This window comes from Orcinus orca, chromosome 1 (assembly GCF_937001465.1).
Source record: "Orcinus orca chromosome 1, mOrcOrc1.1, whole genome shotgun sequence".
Lineage (NCBI taxonomy): Eukaryota > Metazoa > Chordata > Mammalia > Artiodactyla > Delphinidae > Orcinus > Orcinus orca.
In genome coordinates, this window is record NC_064559.1 from 97,962,670 (window position 1) to 97,980,594 (window position 17,925).

The 17,925-nt window shown below is 48.4% G+C and overlaps 1 protein-coding gene across 5 annotated transcripts in view; it reads right to left on the reverse strand.

Moving 5' to 3' along the window:
• Positions 1 to 12,222: 12,222 nt before the first annotated feature.
• Positions 12,223 to 17,925, reverse strand: part of KIRREL1 (kirre like nephrin family adhesion molecule 1) — a 101,532-nt gene continuing 95,829 nt past the window's right edge. For all 5 annotated transcript variants that reach the window (XM_049694419.1, XM_049694418.1, XM_033414331.2 and 2 more), the window contains one exon: positions 12,223 to 17,840. In XM_049694419.1, the coding sequence (XP_049550376.1) occupies positions 17,364 to 17,840 (477 nt within the window). In that variant the 3' untranslated portion in view covers positions 12,223 to 17,363. The remainder of the gene's footprint in view (positions 17,841 to 17,925) is intronic.

Below are 17,925 nucleotides of genomic sequence, written 5' to 3' on the forward strand. Positions count from 1 at the left end.
AAAACCATACCTAGAGCTCCGTATCTTTGTTGGGCCACTTGCTTCTGCCTGGAATGCCTTTCTTCCTGTGAAAAACTAGGCTGTCTTTCTCATCCTTCAAGTCCCTGCTCAGAGGGCAGCAGTTCTCACTCGGAACCCCCAACAGTTACAAGCAATAGCTTTCTCTTTCTGCTAAGGTGGCGCTGTGTTCAGATTCCTAGTATTTAGCAGTTATATCACATATTACATATTACATTTATTTGCATACAGATAGGTCTCTGCTATTGGACTGCACGTTTCTTTTTTTTATATAAATTTATTTATTTATTATTTTTGGTTCCGTTGGGTGTCTATGGAGTGTGTTTCTCCCAAGGCCTCTTGCTTTCTGAGATTGCCCACACTATGTCTGTGCAGTGTGTTTCTCTCTAAATAAATCCACTTCTTACCTATCACTTTGTCTCACTGAATTCTTTCTTCGATGAGACATCAAGAACCTGAGCTTCATTAAGTCCTGAGACCAGGTGTGTGATCTCAGTTAAAAGACTGGGGGTTCAAGTCCCAATCTGAGTTACACGGCTTCAAAACCTCCCCAGGGGAGATAAGCCATCCTCAGGAACTGTGTAGGAAGAAGACATTGAGGAGGGAAAAGGATACATGTGGAGTCCAGTCCCTGACTCATGAGGAAGCCATGCAGATAAACAGTGACAAACTCGTGTACTAAGTACATAGAAAGAGAAAAGCAGGGGAGCCAGAGTTTTTCCTGAGATAGACCAACAATCACAAACTTGTCTGTGACCCTGGGTCCAGGGATGGGGACACAGGAAAGGAGCACCTAGGAGGAGCCCATAATCCAGACATGGGCAGGAGGTAAAAAAATCTCCAGGCAGGAGGCAAAGCTCAGGAGTTAGCTAGGAAAAGGTGAAAGGGGATGGACAAGTATTTCAAGGAGAGAACCCATTCCAAGGAGGCAGGAAATGGCATGGCCCACATGATGGGGAACTGTAAGTAGACTCACAAGTGGTCTCCTTAAACCCTAGGAAGGGACTCAACAAGACACAAGGCTGGACAGAGGGGGTCAGCTCATGGAAGCCCTCGACTGACTTGTTAATGGGCTTAATTTTGTCCTGACCTTGACAGGGAGCCATGGAATGATTTCAGGGACGAGAGTATCACATCAGATTTGCATTTTAGAAGGATTATTTCAGCAGCCGAGTCAAGTATGGATTAGATGGGGTCAGGCTGGAGACAGAAAGATTGGATAGGAGGCTCTTATGTTAATCCGGACAAGAAGTGAAGAAAGTCTGAACTAAGGCAGCCATAATGGAAATGGGGAAGAGCAGCAAGGCTGGAGCATAAGCAAGGAAGCAGAATCAGCAGGTCTTGGTGACTGATTGGATATGAGGCGTGAGGAAGGGGCAAAAGACAAGCCTGGCTCCCAAGGGTTTAGACTAAGCAGCTGGGTAAAAGGTGACCCCATCCAAGGAAGAAAAGGTGGGTTTCGTAGGTAGTTCATGTTGTATTTGAGGTGCTGGGGGGATAGTAAGAAAATGTAGGTCTGCAACTCTGAAGGAAGCTATGCTGGAGATAGAGGTTTGAGAGTCATCAGCGTAACCTTGGTGGCTTAAAGACAAAAGAATAGATGACATTACCTTCAAAAGTGTGGGTAGAGGGAGGAGGGAGAAGAAGATCCAGGACAAAACACTGGATACTACCTGCATTTAAGGGACAGATAGAGGAAGAGGAGCCCACTTCAGCAGAGAAGGGGTAGTCAGAGAGGTGGGGGGAGATTTGAGGTGACACCACAGAGCAAAAGGGAGAGTCTTAGGAATGGCCATTAGTGTGAAATGCTACAGACAGGACAAGGAAGTATCAGGAAAGACTTTAAAAGGGACTAAAAAGGTTGTTGGATGTCCTGTCTAACTTCCCCATCAAGGTTATCTCTGCTTTTCGTTGTCTATCAGCTATTTTACAACCCTCTAATTTGTAGAAAACAGTTAATGCAAAGGATTCTTGTCCATAGAAATGCAAATCAGTTGTGTATGGTAGAGTGCAACTGATTAGTGCCTTGTGGACAAAAATTCATTTCAGGGGGTTTCCCTGGTGGTACAGCGGTTAAGAATCCACCTGCCAATGCAGGGGACGATCCCTGGTCTGGGAAGTTTCCCTGGTCTGGGAAGATCCCACATGCCACGGAGCAACTAAGCCCATGCGCCACAACTACTGAGCCTGCGCTCTAGAGCCCGCGAGCCACAACTACTGAGCCCACATGCCACAACTACTGAAGCTCACATGCCTAGAGCCCCTGCTCTGCAAGAAGAGAAGCCACCACAACGAGAAACCTGCTCACCGCAATGAAGAGTAGCCCCCATTCGCCACAACTAGAGAAAGCCCGTGCAGCCCGTGCGCAGCAACGAAGACCCCACACAGCCAAAAATAAATAAATTAAAAAAAAAATTCATTTCAGAATTCCTGGTTTACCTATCTGGGTGTGGTACTTTGAATTTTCCTTTGAATCCGTTAAAACATTTTACTGGATCTCTCGTTAATTAATGGATTAAATACACTTTTTGACACATTCATTTTATATTTGTATGCAAATCATGATTTAACCTTTGTTTAAAAATGATCCTATAACAGAAGAAAATAACTGAAAAGCGACCATTGGATTTGATGACTAGAGCAAGATCTCTTTGGAAGGTTTGGCAGGATCAGAAGGCAGACTATAGTGTGTTCAGGTGGGGAAGTAATAAAAATGAGGAAGCACAGACAATGGATTTCCAGAGACTTGGCTGGGAATGGAAGGAGAGAGATTGGGTATTAGCTGGAGGGTACCATATTTTGGAAAGAAAGAAGTATTTCTTTTACGGCTGGCACCACAATTCCTTTTTAAAGTGTCAATACCTTGGTAAGCTGTGCTGGGTATAAAAACATGACAGAAGCACAAATGCGGGGGAGGCTAGAATGAGGTGCTATGGGATGACAAAAAAGGGTCACTTAATTTGACATGGGGGTGGAGGTCTTCCCTGAAAAGATAACTCCTGGTATGAGTCTTTAAATAGGAGTCAGTTGAGTCTTATTTTTTTCTTTTCTTTTCTTTGCTGTGATTATGGAGTCCCAGAAGGAGTCAGAGATGTTGCGCTAAGTCCATGCCAAGTATGAAGGAAACAAACTGTGGTGGGAAAACCTTAGGGTCAAAAACTTCAATCCTTCCTCTTTTCACTGGTTTGCCATAAATATTATACAGAAGCCAAGGGTTCTGAATGGAAAATGGTGAGGAGCATTTATAAATGTACTGCCCTGAAAATCTGAGTTGCTTCATTGCCACCAGATTGGTATCCATCCACAGAAGACATCAAAAGCATGGAATCCTGGTTGTTCGTGCTTAGAAGGAAACCCAGAGATCAGTGGTCCAATTCCCTGCCTTGTAAAAATGCCATTCTGGTCGTGTAAGTTCACTGATTTTTGACAGATAAAAAGTGTGACAGATATAAAGTGTGAAGGTGTTTCCCTGCCCTCAGGGAGTTCATCGTCATTGACAGACTCCAGCTCCCTGAATTAGAGCTGCACAACTAGCCCACAGGCCTGAACTCAAATATTAAGGCTTTTTGTCCTCAATAGACCAGAATTCCCAATGTTTCTACATTTGCCCTGAGGTTTTTTTCTTCCCCCAATGGAGTTTTTAAATCCAAGAGAAACCCGTGTCCAGTGCTGGAGGTGCTGTGTCCTCCCATAAAGAAGGGGCAATTCTTGAACAATGAGGTTTGTCTCTCTTTTCCTACCCTAGTGAGGGGCTGCCTTTTCAAAGGAGGATCTGAGATTCCAGCTCCTTTCTCTGACATACAGACAGACCAATAAAAAATTATTTTAATAAGTGAAGAGACTGTTAATAACCCTTTGGGTTATCAGAAGGAGAGAGCTGGAGGCCTGGGGGCTCTGAGGCCAGAAGTTTCTTGGGTCTATTTGCTGAGCTCTTCTGAACTGTCCCAGTGGGTATTGGGATGGAGGATAGGGGAATTCCCTTTAAGGCCTAGCTTCAGAGGCCCATTCTTCTGAATGTTGTACATAATCACATTTATGAAAGTGCTTGGCACATTTACTTAATAAGGGCTAGCTTCTTCCCTATCCTAAGCACCCCCCAAACTTCAGGTAGTTTCATTGAAGAAAGGGGTCCAGGGAGCAAGAGAGCAAGGTCAGTGGAACTAGAGTGGTTAAGTGACAAAGTGAGGATGGAGGTGGGCAGGGGTCAGCTAAGGTGGGGCCTGCTGGAAATGAAAGGAGTGTGGATTTTATTCTAAGTGGAATAGGAAGCCATAAGGCCCGGAGCAAAGGAGTGAAGTGATGTGATTTACATTTTAAAAGGATTACTCAGGTTCTGTTGTTTCAGTTAAAGTTTAATTTTACAGTATTGATGGTGAAACTAAGAGAGTTTCTTTTTTTTCCCCAAGTAGGGTAACAGTTCCTTAGGGAATCACTATCAGTGCCCTGCTGTGGAGAACAGACTCTAGGGGCACAGAGAATGGAAGCAGAGAGGACACTTAGCCACTGCAAGAGTCTGGGCAGTGCCGAAGGACCATTGGACTAGAGGAGAGCGGTGGAGGCCATGTGTTGTGGTGGGTGTGGGGAAACATGCTCATTGAATATCCAATTGTGCCAGCTCTTCCCTCGGCTGATGAAGTAGCGTTATTATCTCCATTTTATGGATAAGGAAACGGAGACTCAGAAAGTTTCAGTAACTTGTCCAAGGTCACACGGTTAATAAATGGAGCGTGGACTAGAACCCATATCTCCTGATTCTCAAACTGTACAGTTGACAGATCTAGATCCTGGAAGCCAGGTCTGGGACATTGTGATGCCAGCCATTAAAAAATTCCCAGTAGGCCCATCACACAGAGCGCTCCAAGTCTTGGGACACCAAAGAACCTAGGCTGAGGTGCCAGATATGGCGATGGCCGAGCTGCTGGACCTAGGAACCCCTCTTATTCCATCTCCTAGGGATTTTTGTCTGAGAATCTGGCACTGTGTCCCACGGCAGTGGAGGGGATGGTTCTCAGGGCCGTTGGAAGATCAAGGGGCCCCCACTCCCTCTTGAGGAAGAGCCAGAAGACAGTGTCTGTACTTATTGATGGTTAGGAGGTGAAGGAACGCAGAGAACCCTACTGGGTTGAGGTGGAGAATGCTCCCTCGGACTAGTGGGGTGCAGTGGGGAAGGTTGGTTCCTACCAGTTGTTCAGAACTCACTCAGAAGGCAAGATGTGGAAGAGACAGGAAACCATATCATAAGAGAAATGGTCTGAAGAATCAGAAGTATTTAACTCAGAAAAGAGGCATCTCAGAAGAGACATGACATCATGATAACTACGTTTCAATATCAAAAGGGTCGTTTGGGCAAAGGGGGTGGCGACTACAGACAGCATTGCCCTGAGGCAGAATTATAGCCATTGGGAGAAAATTGCAAGGAGGCAGATACATGCTCAGTAGAAGGAAGAAATGTCTTCCAATTAATCCTGCCAAAATAATAGAAAAGCCTGTTTTGTTTTTTTTTTAAGTAGTAATAATAAATTAACAATACTGCATGTTTACATCTATTAGGTTGAACCATATAACATTGCTAATGTTCGACCATTTCTGATCTACAAAAACAGCAATTTCATATGGCTTGACTTACTACATTTTCCCATCTCAGAATAATTTCTAAAGTCCTTTTAATGGCCTACAAGCCCTCACAGGATCTGTTCGACCCCACCTTTCTTTCTAATAGGATTTCCTACCACCTCTCTCTACTCCCCCTTGACAGACCCCTTGCTGGGCCTTGAACCCTCTAAACTCATTTCTTGCCTCAGGGCTTTGCAGCTGCTGTTCCCTTTGCCTAGAATATTCTTTTTCCAAGTTTACCTTTCCTTTTATCTTAGAGGCTTTCTCTGACCTCCCAACATAAAGTCAGTCCCCCACTGTCCCCTGTATTCCGCTCTGAGTCTCTTCAGAGTACTTACGGTTATCTGACATACACCTATTTGTTTATTGTCTATCTCCCATCATTATAATATAAATGCTACAAGAGCAGGGACCTTGCATTGTTCCCTGCTGTACCCCCAGGGTTTGGAACAGTGCCAGACATATGGTGAATGTTCAATAAATATTTTTTGCATGAATGAAGGAACGATTTTTATCAAGGAGGAAACTGAGTCCCGAAGAGGTCAAATGATTTTCCCAAAGGCATAGAGCTGGTGCCTGGAAAAGCTGGAGGGAAGCCCAAACATTCAGATTCCAAAGCCCAGACTCCATAAAAAGCCACCCTGCTTTTCAGTCCCCTGATGGCCTTGACGCAGAACCCACTTGTCTCTGAGGCCGAATAGTGGCTCCTCCTTTGGGTCCACAGTTGCAGCAGATGGCCCCAGAGATGCCTTCAATTTCTGAGATTCTCTTCACCACAGGTAAGCATCTATTTTAGTGAGGGCTCTGAGAAGAGCAAGATTTTGGTCACCCCTCAGGCTATAGCATCACTGAGGATCCAGACTAGGAGGGTTGACACGATACTGTTTGCAAAGAAATCCTAACCTGTGTCTCTTTTGGGGAGTTGGAACATTTATCTGAGCCTCAAAATATGAAATATTCCCCAGTTTGCAAATGAATGCAGGATGTGTTTGCATAGCGACCGACCGCCAAGAGAGCAGTATTATGTGGAGAGGAACAGAAAGACAAAGCCCCCGGGTTCAGTTCTGGAAACTGACAGGCTCTGCTCTCCCCGGGAGGTTGTCTCTGTGTAGCTAATTACAATGAGTAAAGGAAGTGGGAGAGTAAGTGCGGATGAAGTGATCTTTCTCCTCCCCCAGGTTCCTGCTTTGCAAAGAGCTGGTCTTTTGGTTTTAGAACCCTGGGGACCATAAAGATGTTCTCTATTGTCCCAGCTGGATGGGCACATTCTTCCAATAGCAGGTCACTGTTAAAGCTGCCAGTATCTTGTGTGCACGTGTAGGGGTGGGGGGTACGGTTGTAGGAGCAATGTGTGTGGCGTGGGATGCTGCAGAGTGGCGATGGTGTGGGGTGGGGGTGGGATGCTAGCGTGTTAATAGATCCAAGTAATCAACTCACATTTGAATAGCATTTAGCAATTTACAAAGGGCTTTTGTGTACCTCATCTCATTGTGTGTTCACAACATTTTACAGATAAAGAAAAGGCAGCTCAGAAAGATGTGCCTACCTGCTCTGAATCCGAGTTCCAGGAGGCACTGCTGGGATTTTTTTTTACAATTTATTTATTTATGGCTGCCTTGGGTCTTCGTCGCTGCTCCCGGGTCCTCTCTACAGCGAGCAGGGGCCACTCCTCGTTGCAGTCCGCAGGCTTCTCATTGCGGTGGCTTCTCTTGTTGAGGAGCTCGGGCTCTAGGAGCACGGGCTCAGTAGTTGTGGTGCACGGGCCCAGTTGCTCCGCAGCATGTGGGATCCTTCCGGACCAGGGCTCAAACCCGTGTCCCCTGCATTGGCAGGTGGATTCCTAACCACTGCGCCACCGGGGGAGTCCCAAGCACTGCTGGGATTTTAACCTAAATCTTCTCATTCCAGATTCCATGCTCTTTTCATACCCCCTGGGCAATTGTTGACATCTTTAGCGATGTCTCTAAGGAGAGGGGCAAAGGGGAGGGAGGCAGATGCCCACTGTTCTTTCTCCAGGCTAACTCAAGCTAACATTTACTGAGTACCCAGGTGCTGGGAACTTCGCTAAACACGTTATATGGGATAGGAAGTCTTAGTCTCTTTCACAGGGAGACAGGTGCGACACAGAGAGATAAAGGAACTTACTGTAGGGGAACAGAATTTGCCACCCTAAAATATGTTTTTAGCCTATTGTTATTTTCTGTGAAACAGTAGACTTGGGAAGGGCTCTGAAAACCGAGTAGGCGTTGCCCTATTGTAAGAAATACATCTGTAAGGGAAATCTCCATTTGTCAGGATGCCTCCCTCCCTGTACCAGGAAGAGGAGGATGACCAAATCTCTAGAAGTTCTTACCAAAGGAGAAGGCAAAGACTTACATCTGCATCATAATCACCCTTGTTTGCTGGGTGATTATAACCTCCCATAACTGACTCTCCCCACCCTCTACCTCGGTTTTTGTCTTCAGCTGAGGATGGTATTTAAGGGAAGGGCTTTGGTCATTTTGGTGAGTTACTCAGTTTTCCTGGGTCTCTCTCCTGTGTACATGTTACTAAACTTTTGTTTGATTTTCTCCTGTTAATCTGTTGTTAATCTCCTGTTAATCATGTCAATTTAATTCTTAGACCAGACAGAAGAACCTAGAAGGGTAGAAGAAAATGTCTTCATCCCCAACGTTATCCAAGGTCAAGCAGGAGCAAGAGGTGAAGCTGTGTATTAATCAGGATAGGACACACTATGTTGCAGTAACAAACAGGCCCCAAAATTTCAACATCTTAACAAAGATTCAGTTCTCCCTCAAGCCACATGTTTATCATGGGTTGTCAGAGGAGCTCTGCTTCACATCATCACTCAGGGGCCCAGGCCGAGAGCGACTCCACTTTTATGAAGCTGCACCATCTGGAATAAATGAGCTCCTGTAGCTACGGCAGGTGAAGAAAGAGCTGGAGGGTCTCACACTAGCAATTAAATGCTTTGGTCTGGAAGTGACATGTCATTTTTGTTTACAGAACACTGGCCAAAACTAGGCAGGCTGGCCTTGTCCAATAGCCAGGGAACTCGGATAGAGGACTCAATATTAGTGAGTACTGGTAATGTCTATCAGCTTGGCAGACTGACTCGAGAGCCCATGTTTTAATCACCACGCCATCCCACTTCATCAAGGATGGACTCCTCCAGGGTAAATTCCCTTTATGCGTTATGTTTGTGGGTTTGGTTCCCTTCCCTCCATCCCTGCATTCCTTTAGCACATATTGAGCAACTATATGCCAGGGACTCTGTTAGACGATGAGCCTTCCAGTGCCCTTATTTTAAGAGGAAAGTACTAATGTGTTATACACAAAACCCTGTGATCAAAGCAAACAGTTACAAATGAGATCGGTGAGAGGCAGCTCACCTGTCCTGAGACTTGCTAGGAGGGAGAGGAGGTAAGTACATAATGAACCAGGCAAGGCTTCCTGGAAGAGATGGCCTTTGAGCTGGGCCCTAAAGATATGCAAAATTTGGAAATAGGAAGGTAAAGGGACATGGGCATTCCAGGCAGAGAAAAGAGCTTAGACAAAAATCACAGAGGCAGCAAAGTGCAGGAGTATGCCAAATAAGGCATGGTTCTGTCAGACTGTCTTGAAATGTTGGATAAGTGAAAGGGAAGGCTGAACGGTCTGATCCTTTGGAAAGGTGATCTTGGGGTAGGTCTCGGAGGACTTTGAAGTTCACCCCTTTGGTGTGAAGGTACAGACGAGCACATTTGGGCCAAGGGCAAGAGCTCCTGCTGTGAGGCAGGGGACCTCCCAAGGAGGGAGTAGCTTGTTAAACTCTGCAAAGAGTGGTGATAAAGGGCCTGTTGGTGTCATTACTGTTAGGGGAACAACTGACTGAAACCGCCCGCCCTGGCCAGGCACCGTAGTAACCACTTGCGTGAATTATCTTAAACAGGAGTTCCTGGGAAGGAATTCGGAACTAACAAGCTACCACCAGCCAGAAGAATTCAGGAAAGGTCAAAAGGAGAGAGGAGACACCAGTCCTACCAACCTCCCAGAATCCTCCTCGCTGGAATCCATCTTGGCTGAGTGATGTGCACGCCACCAGGAAGGACCCTGAGTCACAACGATTGGCCAGAGACAGCCCAGAAACTAAGCCCATCACCATAAAACCCGAGACTGTAAGCCACGTGGCAGAGCAGTCCTCCTGGGTCCCCTTACCCTCCTGCTCTCCACCCAAGTGCCCCTTCCCAATAAAGTCTCCTGCTTTGTCAGCACGTGTGTCTCCTCCGATAATTCATTACAAGAGCCCACTCTAGGGACCTGGAAGGGATCCCCCTTCCCGCAACATTACTACTTGTCTTCAGGCTGGGGGTGACTTAAGGGAAGGGCTTGAGACCCTGTCACAGGAAGAGGCCTAATACATGAGACAGGCTCCTGCGGCCTATCTAGTGCCTAGATATGAGAGTGGGTTCCCCCTAAAACCAAGTCCCCATCGAGCTTATGACTAACCTCTCCATCTAAAACTTTATTCCGTTTCTTGTCCCACCCCTGTTCCCCTCAGGATTGGGGAATATCAAAGAAAAGTGGGAATTGAAACTGAGCAAGACCCTGCAGGACGCTCCTGGGTGCAGAAGCATTTCTGTGTCCCTCATTTCTTATGTGTGGAAAAAAGCTTTAGTCTCCTAGGTCTTCCCTGAGTTCCAAAGAGCAGACTCAAGCAGTTACCAATTAGGGAAGTGAGAGGATGCAGAAACAAAGGAAAAGCAGTTAAGAAACAATAGTTCAGTGATAGACAGAGTCCTAGTTCCTCCTCGAGGGGCACACCTAACAATTTGACACACATCTTTGAGTTGTTCTGTGGGAACGAAGATGCCCACCCAGGTGGAGGATGGTGACTACATGCTGACCACAAGTCCATAGACCCCAGACTGGTTGGAACCGGAAGGCTGATGATTAAGATTCCCAAAACACGACTCTGTTATCTCACCACCAACCAAAAAGAAAAAAAAGTCACGTTCCCTGCAACAGTCATCCGAAAATGCTGCCTTTCAAAACCTTACACCTTGGCCAGTCAGTAAGATGAATCCGAGAAACGTCTCCCATCTTCTTGGTCAGTGTCCTCTTAATCCATAAACCTTTCTCTGCCCCAAACTCCAATGTTTCAGTTTGTTTGGGCTCACTGTATGTAGGGCACATGAACTTGGGTTTGACAACAAGTATCGTGTGGTGCCCTGTACAGCTCACAGACTTGTCCCAAAGTACCTGCTGGCCTTGGGCTGGGCTCTGTGGATGCAGAGAGGAATACAATTCACCCCAAGCAGATACAAAGCACAGGAAACACCCCATCTAACACTACTTGGCCTAACAGAATTCACTTGGCCTCCATGTTTGCACTAACTTGCTTCTTCTCCTCTCTCTCTCTCTCTCTCTCTCTCTCTTTAACTCTGTTTGCTTCTGGAGTCCAACTATCATGCCATATTTTACCTATGCCAGTTCAACTTACCTGGCTGTAGCCTTGAGATTCACCTTGCACGGAGGCCTCTTACTCCCATCCAGGTTGGACGCCCCTTGAGCTACCTACAGGCTCTGGTCCAGGACACACTCCACGAACAGCAGCCCCCACTGTGTCCTGCCCCCGCCCCTCTGTAGTAGCTCTGGGTTGTGCCCTACAACATTCTTGGAAATGGGTTGCATTATCTCTAAAGTATTTTTTTTCAGCTCTCTTACATCCCCAGCTCTGACTGTGTTCTGTGTCCCTTGTGTACAAAAAGGCTACTGTGGACCATCTTTAGTTTGCTGGGTTGTTAACTGGATGAGGGAAACAATAAACCCTTGTATTTCTTTAGTGATTTATAGCTTTCTAAAACATTATCTGAAAACAATTTTTTTCCCCCGGTTATCCTCAAACACTCCTGTGAAAAGAGTAAAGTAAAATCTTTGCAAATTCTACTAAACTCTGAGAATTTAGAATTTCTCAGCAGGATGGCCTCTGTGTGTGTGTACCGCTGCACTATCTGAAAACAATTTTTTTTCCCCAGTTATCCTCAAACACCCCTGTGAAAAGAGTAAAGTAAAATCTTTGCAAATTCTACTAAACTCTGAGAATTTAGAATTTCTCAGCAGGATGGCCTCTGTGTGTGTGTACCGCTGCACCATCTGTTTTTTCATTCTGTTTCACTTCAAGTTCAAAGGGTAGGTGACCTGGTAACTTTGCTTTTTACCCAAAGCACTGCATTTTAAATAAGTGAACTCAGTCCCGTTCATCCCCACACTCCCAAATCCTTCGGGATTTGGATCCCCGATTCATTCTCCCCCCCATTTCCTATCCCCGTAATCAGATTTGGCACAGAGCATTTGGATGTTGTGTTCCCAAAGCAGAGCCTCTGGCTGTTTATCCCTGAACTGCCATAATTGGCCTCAGGCTTCTGCAACAGACACAAACTGGTGAATAAAATATGTTTGCCCCACAGCCTGGAGGTGACACAAATATATCGTCTCTGCCATCTCAATCCAAAAATCTATCTTTTCCTCCAACTTAGATCATTTCACCCCGAATCAGGCAAGCTTTTAAGTAAGTAGAGTTGCTCGTGCATTAAACAACACAAAACATGGTACTTTTTAAAACATTTATATTTATATATATAAAAAAATTAAATATATATAATATATAGTGTGCTTGAGACTAAAAATATAGTACATAATATTTAAAAAAAAAGGAAAATGAAAAAAGGCAGAATAGGAAAAAGTGTGAGGGACACACAGATACACATTGCTAAAAATCTACGATGGTTTGTCCTAACAAAAATAATATTTTTTTTTCCTCTTCTCTTAATTATCATCATGGATCCATTTATTATCAGGGTTTGGGTGGAGAAAATTGTACTGGAGCCAGAAGCGGTGGTTGTAATCCCAAGAACAGTGGGGTAGAAAAGGGGACCACATGGAGCCCTGGGCCTCATTCTGGCGTAATTGGAGGCAGCAGCTGGATCTCCTGGGTCACTATTGCTAGCAAGATTGCGTCGAGAATTTGATTGTATTGGCAACTTGGCTGCTCTCTCCCCAGAATTAGGGGTACTCCCAGGGGGAAGCATCTGATGATCCCCAGAAGTGAACAGAAGAACCCATGGCCCACCAACACTTGCAAAGGCCAGTGGTTGGGGACAGCAAAAAGCCAGGATCAGGGGACAGGAGATTGGTAGGAATGAGTGATAGCTCTATGCAAACAGAGTTATTATTATCATTCTTGTTATTATTTTTAAGGGCAGGCTTGTACCAGAACCACCCAGTATGGCCTGTGACTTCTGCGCAGCAATTATTCCTCCAGGGACAGGGCCTGGAGCTCCCTCACAGTGATGCAAGAAAATGGGATTCTGCCCCGCCCCCCCCCCATCTCCCAGATTGAGGAGTCTGCCGAGCCACACATCTTTCCATCCTCTTCCAGCAGCACAGAAGTGGAAGGTCAGGACCCAGTTGATGAGTGAGGCCAGTGACTTACAGAAAGAGGCTGGCCTCCAGGAAAGGAGAGGCATCATGGGGGGATAAGGGGAGGCAGGGAGAAGGGGATGGGTTATTTAAATGCTAATTTTATAGCCTCTTCACAAAAATAAATGCCTTTCCAATTACATCCCTTGGTCTGTGCACTTCAATGTTCTATTAGCACCTCCTTAGGGGTCAGAAGCTTCACTAACGCCTTCCAGGGGATTAACTCGACATGCAGAAGGGCCCGTAGGGGCACAGAGTGGTGACCTGACTCAGGACACACAGCACTAAGTTGGCAGAGAAGCCAGGTTTCCGAGGCTGGGCTGCTTGGGCGTGCAGCAGTGGGGAGACAACCACCCTCACGGCAGAGTGAGGCAGTGACGGAGCCAGTTCAGTGCAACTGGGCTCTTGGATTTAACGTGGTTTTCTCCAAACCCGAATGGCCCAACACTGCTATGTACATGGGTCAAGTACACTGAGAGACCACCTGATTCCATTTGAAGGAGCCCAGGACTTGTGGCTCCCGACAGAACACCACCCGTTTAACGGGAGGGCACCAGGGCGAAACAGACTCCAGGGTTCCATCCTGTAAATCAGAAAAGGCTGCCCTCAAAATGATAAGGGAAGCAGCACCTGCTGAGACAAGGAGAAGGTGCAGCGCCTGGAGACGGGGTGGAAATCAAACTAACCTCTTTCATCCCGTGCGGGACATCTGTGAGAGTATAGCGCTGCTCCCATCCCTGGCTGCTTTCCTTTCTGACTTACGGTGGATTTTGCTTCATGCATACTTTCAGGCTAGACTTGGAGGGATCTGGGATTTAGGATGCAAGCCGGGCCCTCCACAAGGAGACTGTGGGTCATCCAGAATCACAAGAACCTCTTCAAGATCCAGAACTTAAGTCAAAAACTGCCGGACTCCCTCTTCACTCTACCAGCTGCCCTTCCGAACTGCTCCTGCAGAGAGGCCAGCTGTTCTCATGCCTTGCCCTCTGGCTCAAGACACCTTAGCCTGCAGGCTTCCCCTTGCTCAGTTAAGTGAGGCTGGCTGTCCCCAGGCCACAGGAGTGTTCCCGAGGACTGGGGTGGAGGGTGGCTGCTTTCATTTCTCCCTGCGGAGAAGGCTGCCTGAAACCTGGGTGCACAGTGAAGGATACTCACTGTGCCCTGACCTAGCGAGAGACACCTTTGCAAAACTGTCAGGATTCTGAGTGGGGAGCAGCACAATGGCCAAAGGATAACCCCACATCAGTTTCACTGAGGTTTAGGATATGTTTTTTGTTGCTGTTTGGGATCAAGGGGTTTCTAGTGGAAATTCATTCACAACACTTCTGACAAGGTGATGAAGCCCACAGTGAAAGCTTCTTTCAAGATAGGAGAGACTTTCAATTCTCCCGTCCCTCCACTGCTCAGTCACCGTTACCAAATCCTTGCTAGGGATGGCAGGCCCTTCCACCTCAACAAATGAATGCAGCAAGAGCAGGATAATCTGAGGTTCGTGCAACTCTCCCCGCCTCATCTTAAAGACCAGAAAATAGGGGACAATGAACCTAAAGAGGTTAGGCCAAGGTCACTCAGTAAATGGCAGCTTTAGAACTGGGTCCCACGTCTCCTGGCCCCTTGCTCTTCCCACCGAAACTAAAATGGCAAAGGCAGTCAGGATCACCAAAGTGACCACATCAAGTCCTGAGGCACCATGCTGGGGGACTCCAGCCTCAGATGGCAACCCTCCATGCTCAAGGGCACCTGCCACTCCCCAGAAAAGCAATTCTACTGGCTTAACAGGTCGGTCCCGATTCAGATTCTGGTCAGACCAGAGCGCAACTTGCAGAGGGCAGAGATGGCCTTGGTCGCTGACGTCTCCCTGGGCCTCGCGTGGTGCTTGCTTGATACCCAGGTACTGTAACGTGTTAAGGAACAGAGAACAGGGAAGTGGCTCTGTATCTGGCTTCCAAAACCCATGGTTCCTGCAGTGTCAGCTGAGTTACCGAGTGACCTCAGGGCCTCCTCCTCTCCATCAACGGAATGGACCCAGCACTAAAACCAAGAAGGAGTAAACAAGCGAATGTGGCCAAACCCCTAACAAAAGTAAATGTCTTTTGGAATATTCCTGTTTAAAAAGCCACCATCTTTAGATTTTAACTGTTTAGATTACCCATGGCTTCTGTGAAAATCATCAAAACATGCATGAATTTGCACAGGAACCTGCACCCTTAACAGACCTTGTCACTGAGCTCACAGAAAAGGAATCCGCAGGAAGGAGTCAGCTTCCAGGGGTGAGGGTGGAATAGCGCTGGGAGCCTGTGTGATGCCTCTGGAAGGGCCGGTCCTGGGGACTTGCCCCCGGTGAAGTGGAGGAGGATGCAGAGGCAGTTTGAGAGGCTGGAACTGGAACTACTTTCTTCCTGGGTATGAGCGGGTCCTTACCAGCCAAGGGATGGCGAGGAATGTCACCCCACAGAGCCATCGGCAAAGGTGGCGATGGCCCGTGACTGATGGGCATGTAACTCATTAAAGCGAACATGACTAATGAACGGCGACCACGAGAAAGGGCAAAGCGCATTCTGGGGATTGCAACAGAGGACCCGCCCGCTCAGGGCCCAGCAAGGGGAAGAGCAGAGCCTGCTTCTTGGGAAGGGGAGGCCGGGGCAGGGGAGTGAGTTCTCTTTGGAGCGCCGGTTCTCTTTGGTCAGGAGGTGGCGGCTGAGAATGTGGAATGCATGTGCAGGCGTGCGTGCACGTGTGTAGATGGAGGTGAGGGTGGGCGTGGGGGGCCACCTGGGCCGTGGCTGCCTGCAGCGCCCTTCCGCGTGACCTTACCAGGTCCGCCCTTCCTCTTACCAGGCCCCCTCACCCGTCTGTCCCCTAAACTCTGCAACACTTGGCAGTGAGTGTGCGCTCACAATACCGGCTCCCTGCGCAGCCACCCACCCAGGGCCGGTCAACCAAAGCTGGACACTCAAGGCACTGAAACTGGAAGAAGGAATCTGATTGGTCCAAGAAAAAAACAGACGCTTAACAAACCAAAACCCGTCTAAAGAGAACATCTCCCATGGCCCCGGGAAGGTGGCCTCTCTAACCAGCTGGTTGGCCCTAGGGTAGGACAGCAGAGCATGACAGCCAGGCCCCCTCCCTGTCCTATCAGGGCCCATCGGATGACAGGTCTCACCGCCTGAATGTTTAAAAATGGATTCAAAGTGCTTCGAGATTGAAAGAGTAATGGAAGGTGTTGGGAATCTGGTGAAGAACAGATGTCCCCTTTCCTTTCCACTGGGACTTGTATTTGGGCGGGGGACTCCCTACAGCTTTTTTTTGCTTTTTTTCTCCAAATGAGGTGTTTATTGTTTTTTGTTGTCTTTGAAAAAGAGCCTAGAGCACTCCCACCCTCACCTCACCACTCCCCAGGCATGCTAGAGAGTTAAAGCCAGGAAGTGGGGCAGACTGGGGAGGGGAGGGGGCTTGGGGGGGCTCACTCTAGCGTGGGTTCTGGAAACTGCTATATAGCACCCTGCTGTCTGGCTAGTGACTCAGGACATGGTTCCTGACCTTTCCTTCTTCATCACGACCCCCTGGCTTATCTGGCCGGCCCAGCACAGAAGAGAAGCAAAAGGGGGCAGCACTACGGGACATACCTGGATCCCTCTGCAGGCAGACAGACAGGTGTCCCCATGGGCGGCCAGGACGACTGGCACTTTACTGCCAGCTGAAGGAGGGCTGGATCTGAACTCGGTGCCAGGACTAAAATAAATCCAAGGTCCTTTCTGCAGTCCCAAGGTGGGAGAGATGCATCCAAGGTATGAACGCAGACGACAGATGGACTGGCCAGGCTATCCCACTTCCACCTATCTGTACCACAGCCACCCACCCCTACACTTCATGCCCCCTGGGCCAAAGCCTGTTCATCTCCACATGACCCCCTGTCTACTCACGGGAGATCAGAGGGGTGGGATAGAAAGGGAACGCTAAAAAGTGCCCCCTCTGCTCTCCGCAACCTTCACTTTCCCCGTCCCCAGGCTGGGGCCAGGCGAGAGTGCAGGTCAGAAGAGACACATCCTCCCGAAGAAGAGGGAAGGGCAGGCCCAGGAGGCTGGGGCATGCACAGAGCACCATCCTTGGGACGGGGTGTTTCCGGGAGACCTGCTCCCCGCCTGCCACGGTGGGAGAAGGAAGGCTGGTCCAGGACGGGAGCAACAACGAGCAATGCCCCTGAATATCAGGGAACAGCTGTGAGAGCCTTCTCCTCTGCCCCGCAGAGATGCCCCGGCCAGGCTCTAGCCCTACACGTGCGTCTGCATGCGCTGCTGGAATCTCTGGCCGTAGTCCGAGTGCTGGGAGGTGTAGGAGAATCGCGTGGCAGTGGCGTACTTGCCAATGGGGTCATATGCCTCATACGGGGTCCGCTCCAGGCCGGACGGAGGGCCCTGGGGGTAGCCCAGTCGGTAGGTGGGGTACCCTGCTGCCCCGGGGAAGGGATGGGAATTGAACTTCTCATAGTTCTCGTAGGACAGCTGGCTGGTGGTGTCGGTGCCAGCTGGGGCAGCAGGACCTGGGGGTGTGGGCTCAGGGCCGTAGTCAGAGGCCGGGGCCCGGCTGTAGGTGTTGAGCTGGGCATAGCCGCTGGAGTGGGAGAGGCGGGAAGAGGGGCGGCCGTCGAAGCGGGCAGGGCCGGGGGCACGGTAGTCAGCATAGAGCACTGCCCTGGAAGACGGGCGGTCTTCGTGGGCACGCACATTGTAGTAGCCATTGGTGGGATCCTGGGGGGCAATGAGAGAAGAGGATGGAGAAGGGGAGTCTCTCTTGCGGGAAGGGTGTCGTCTCGTCATGGCCCTCTGGGACTCC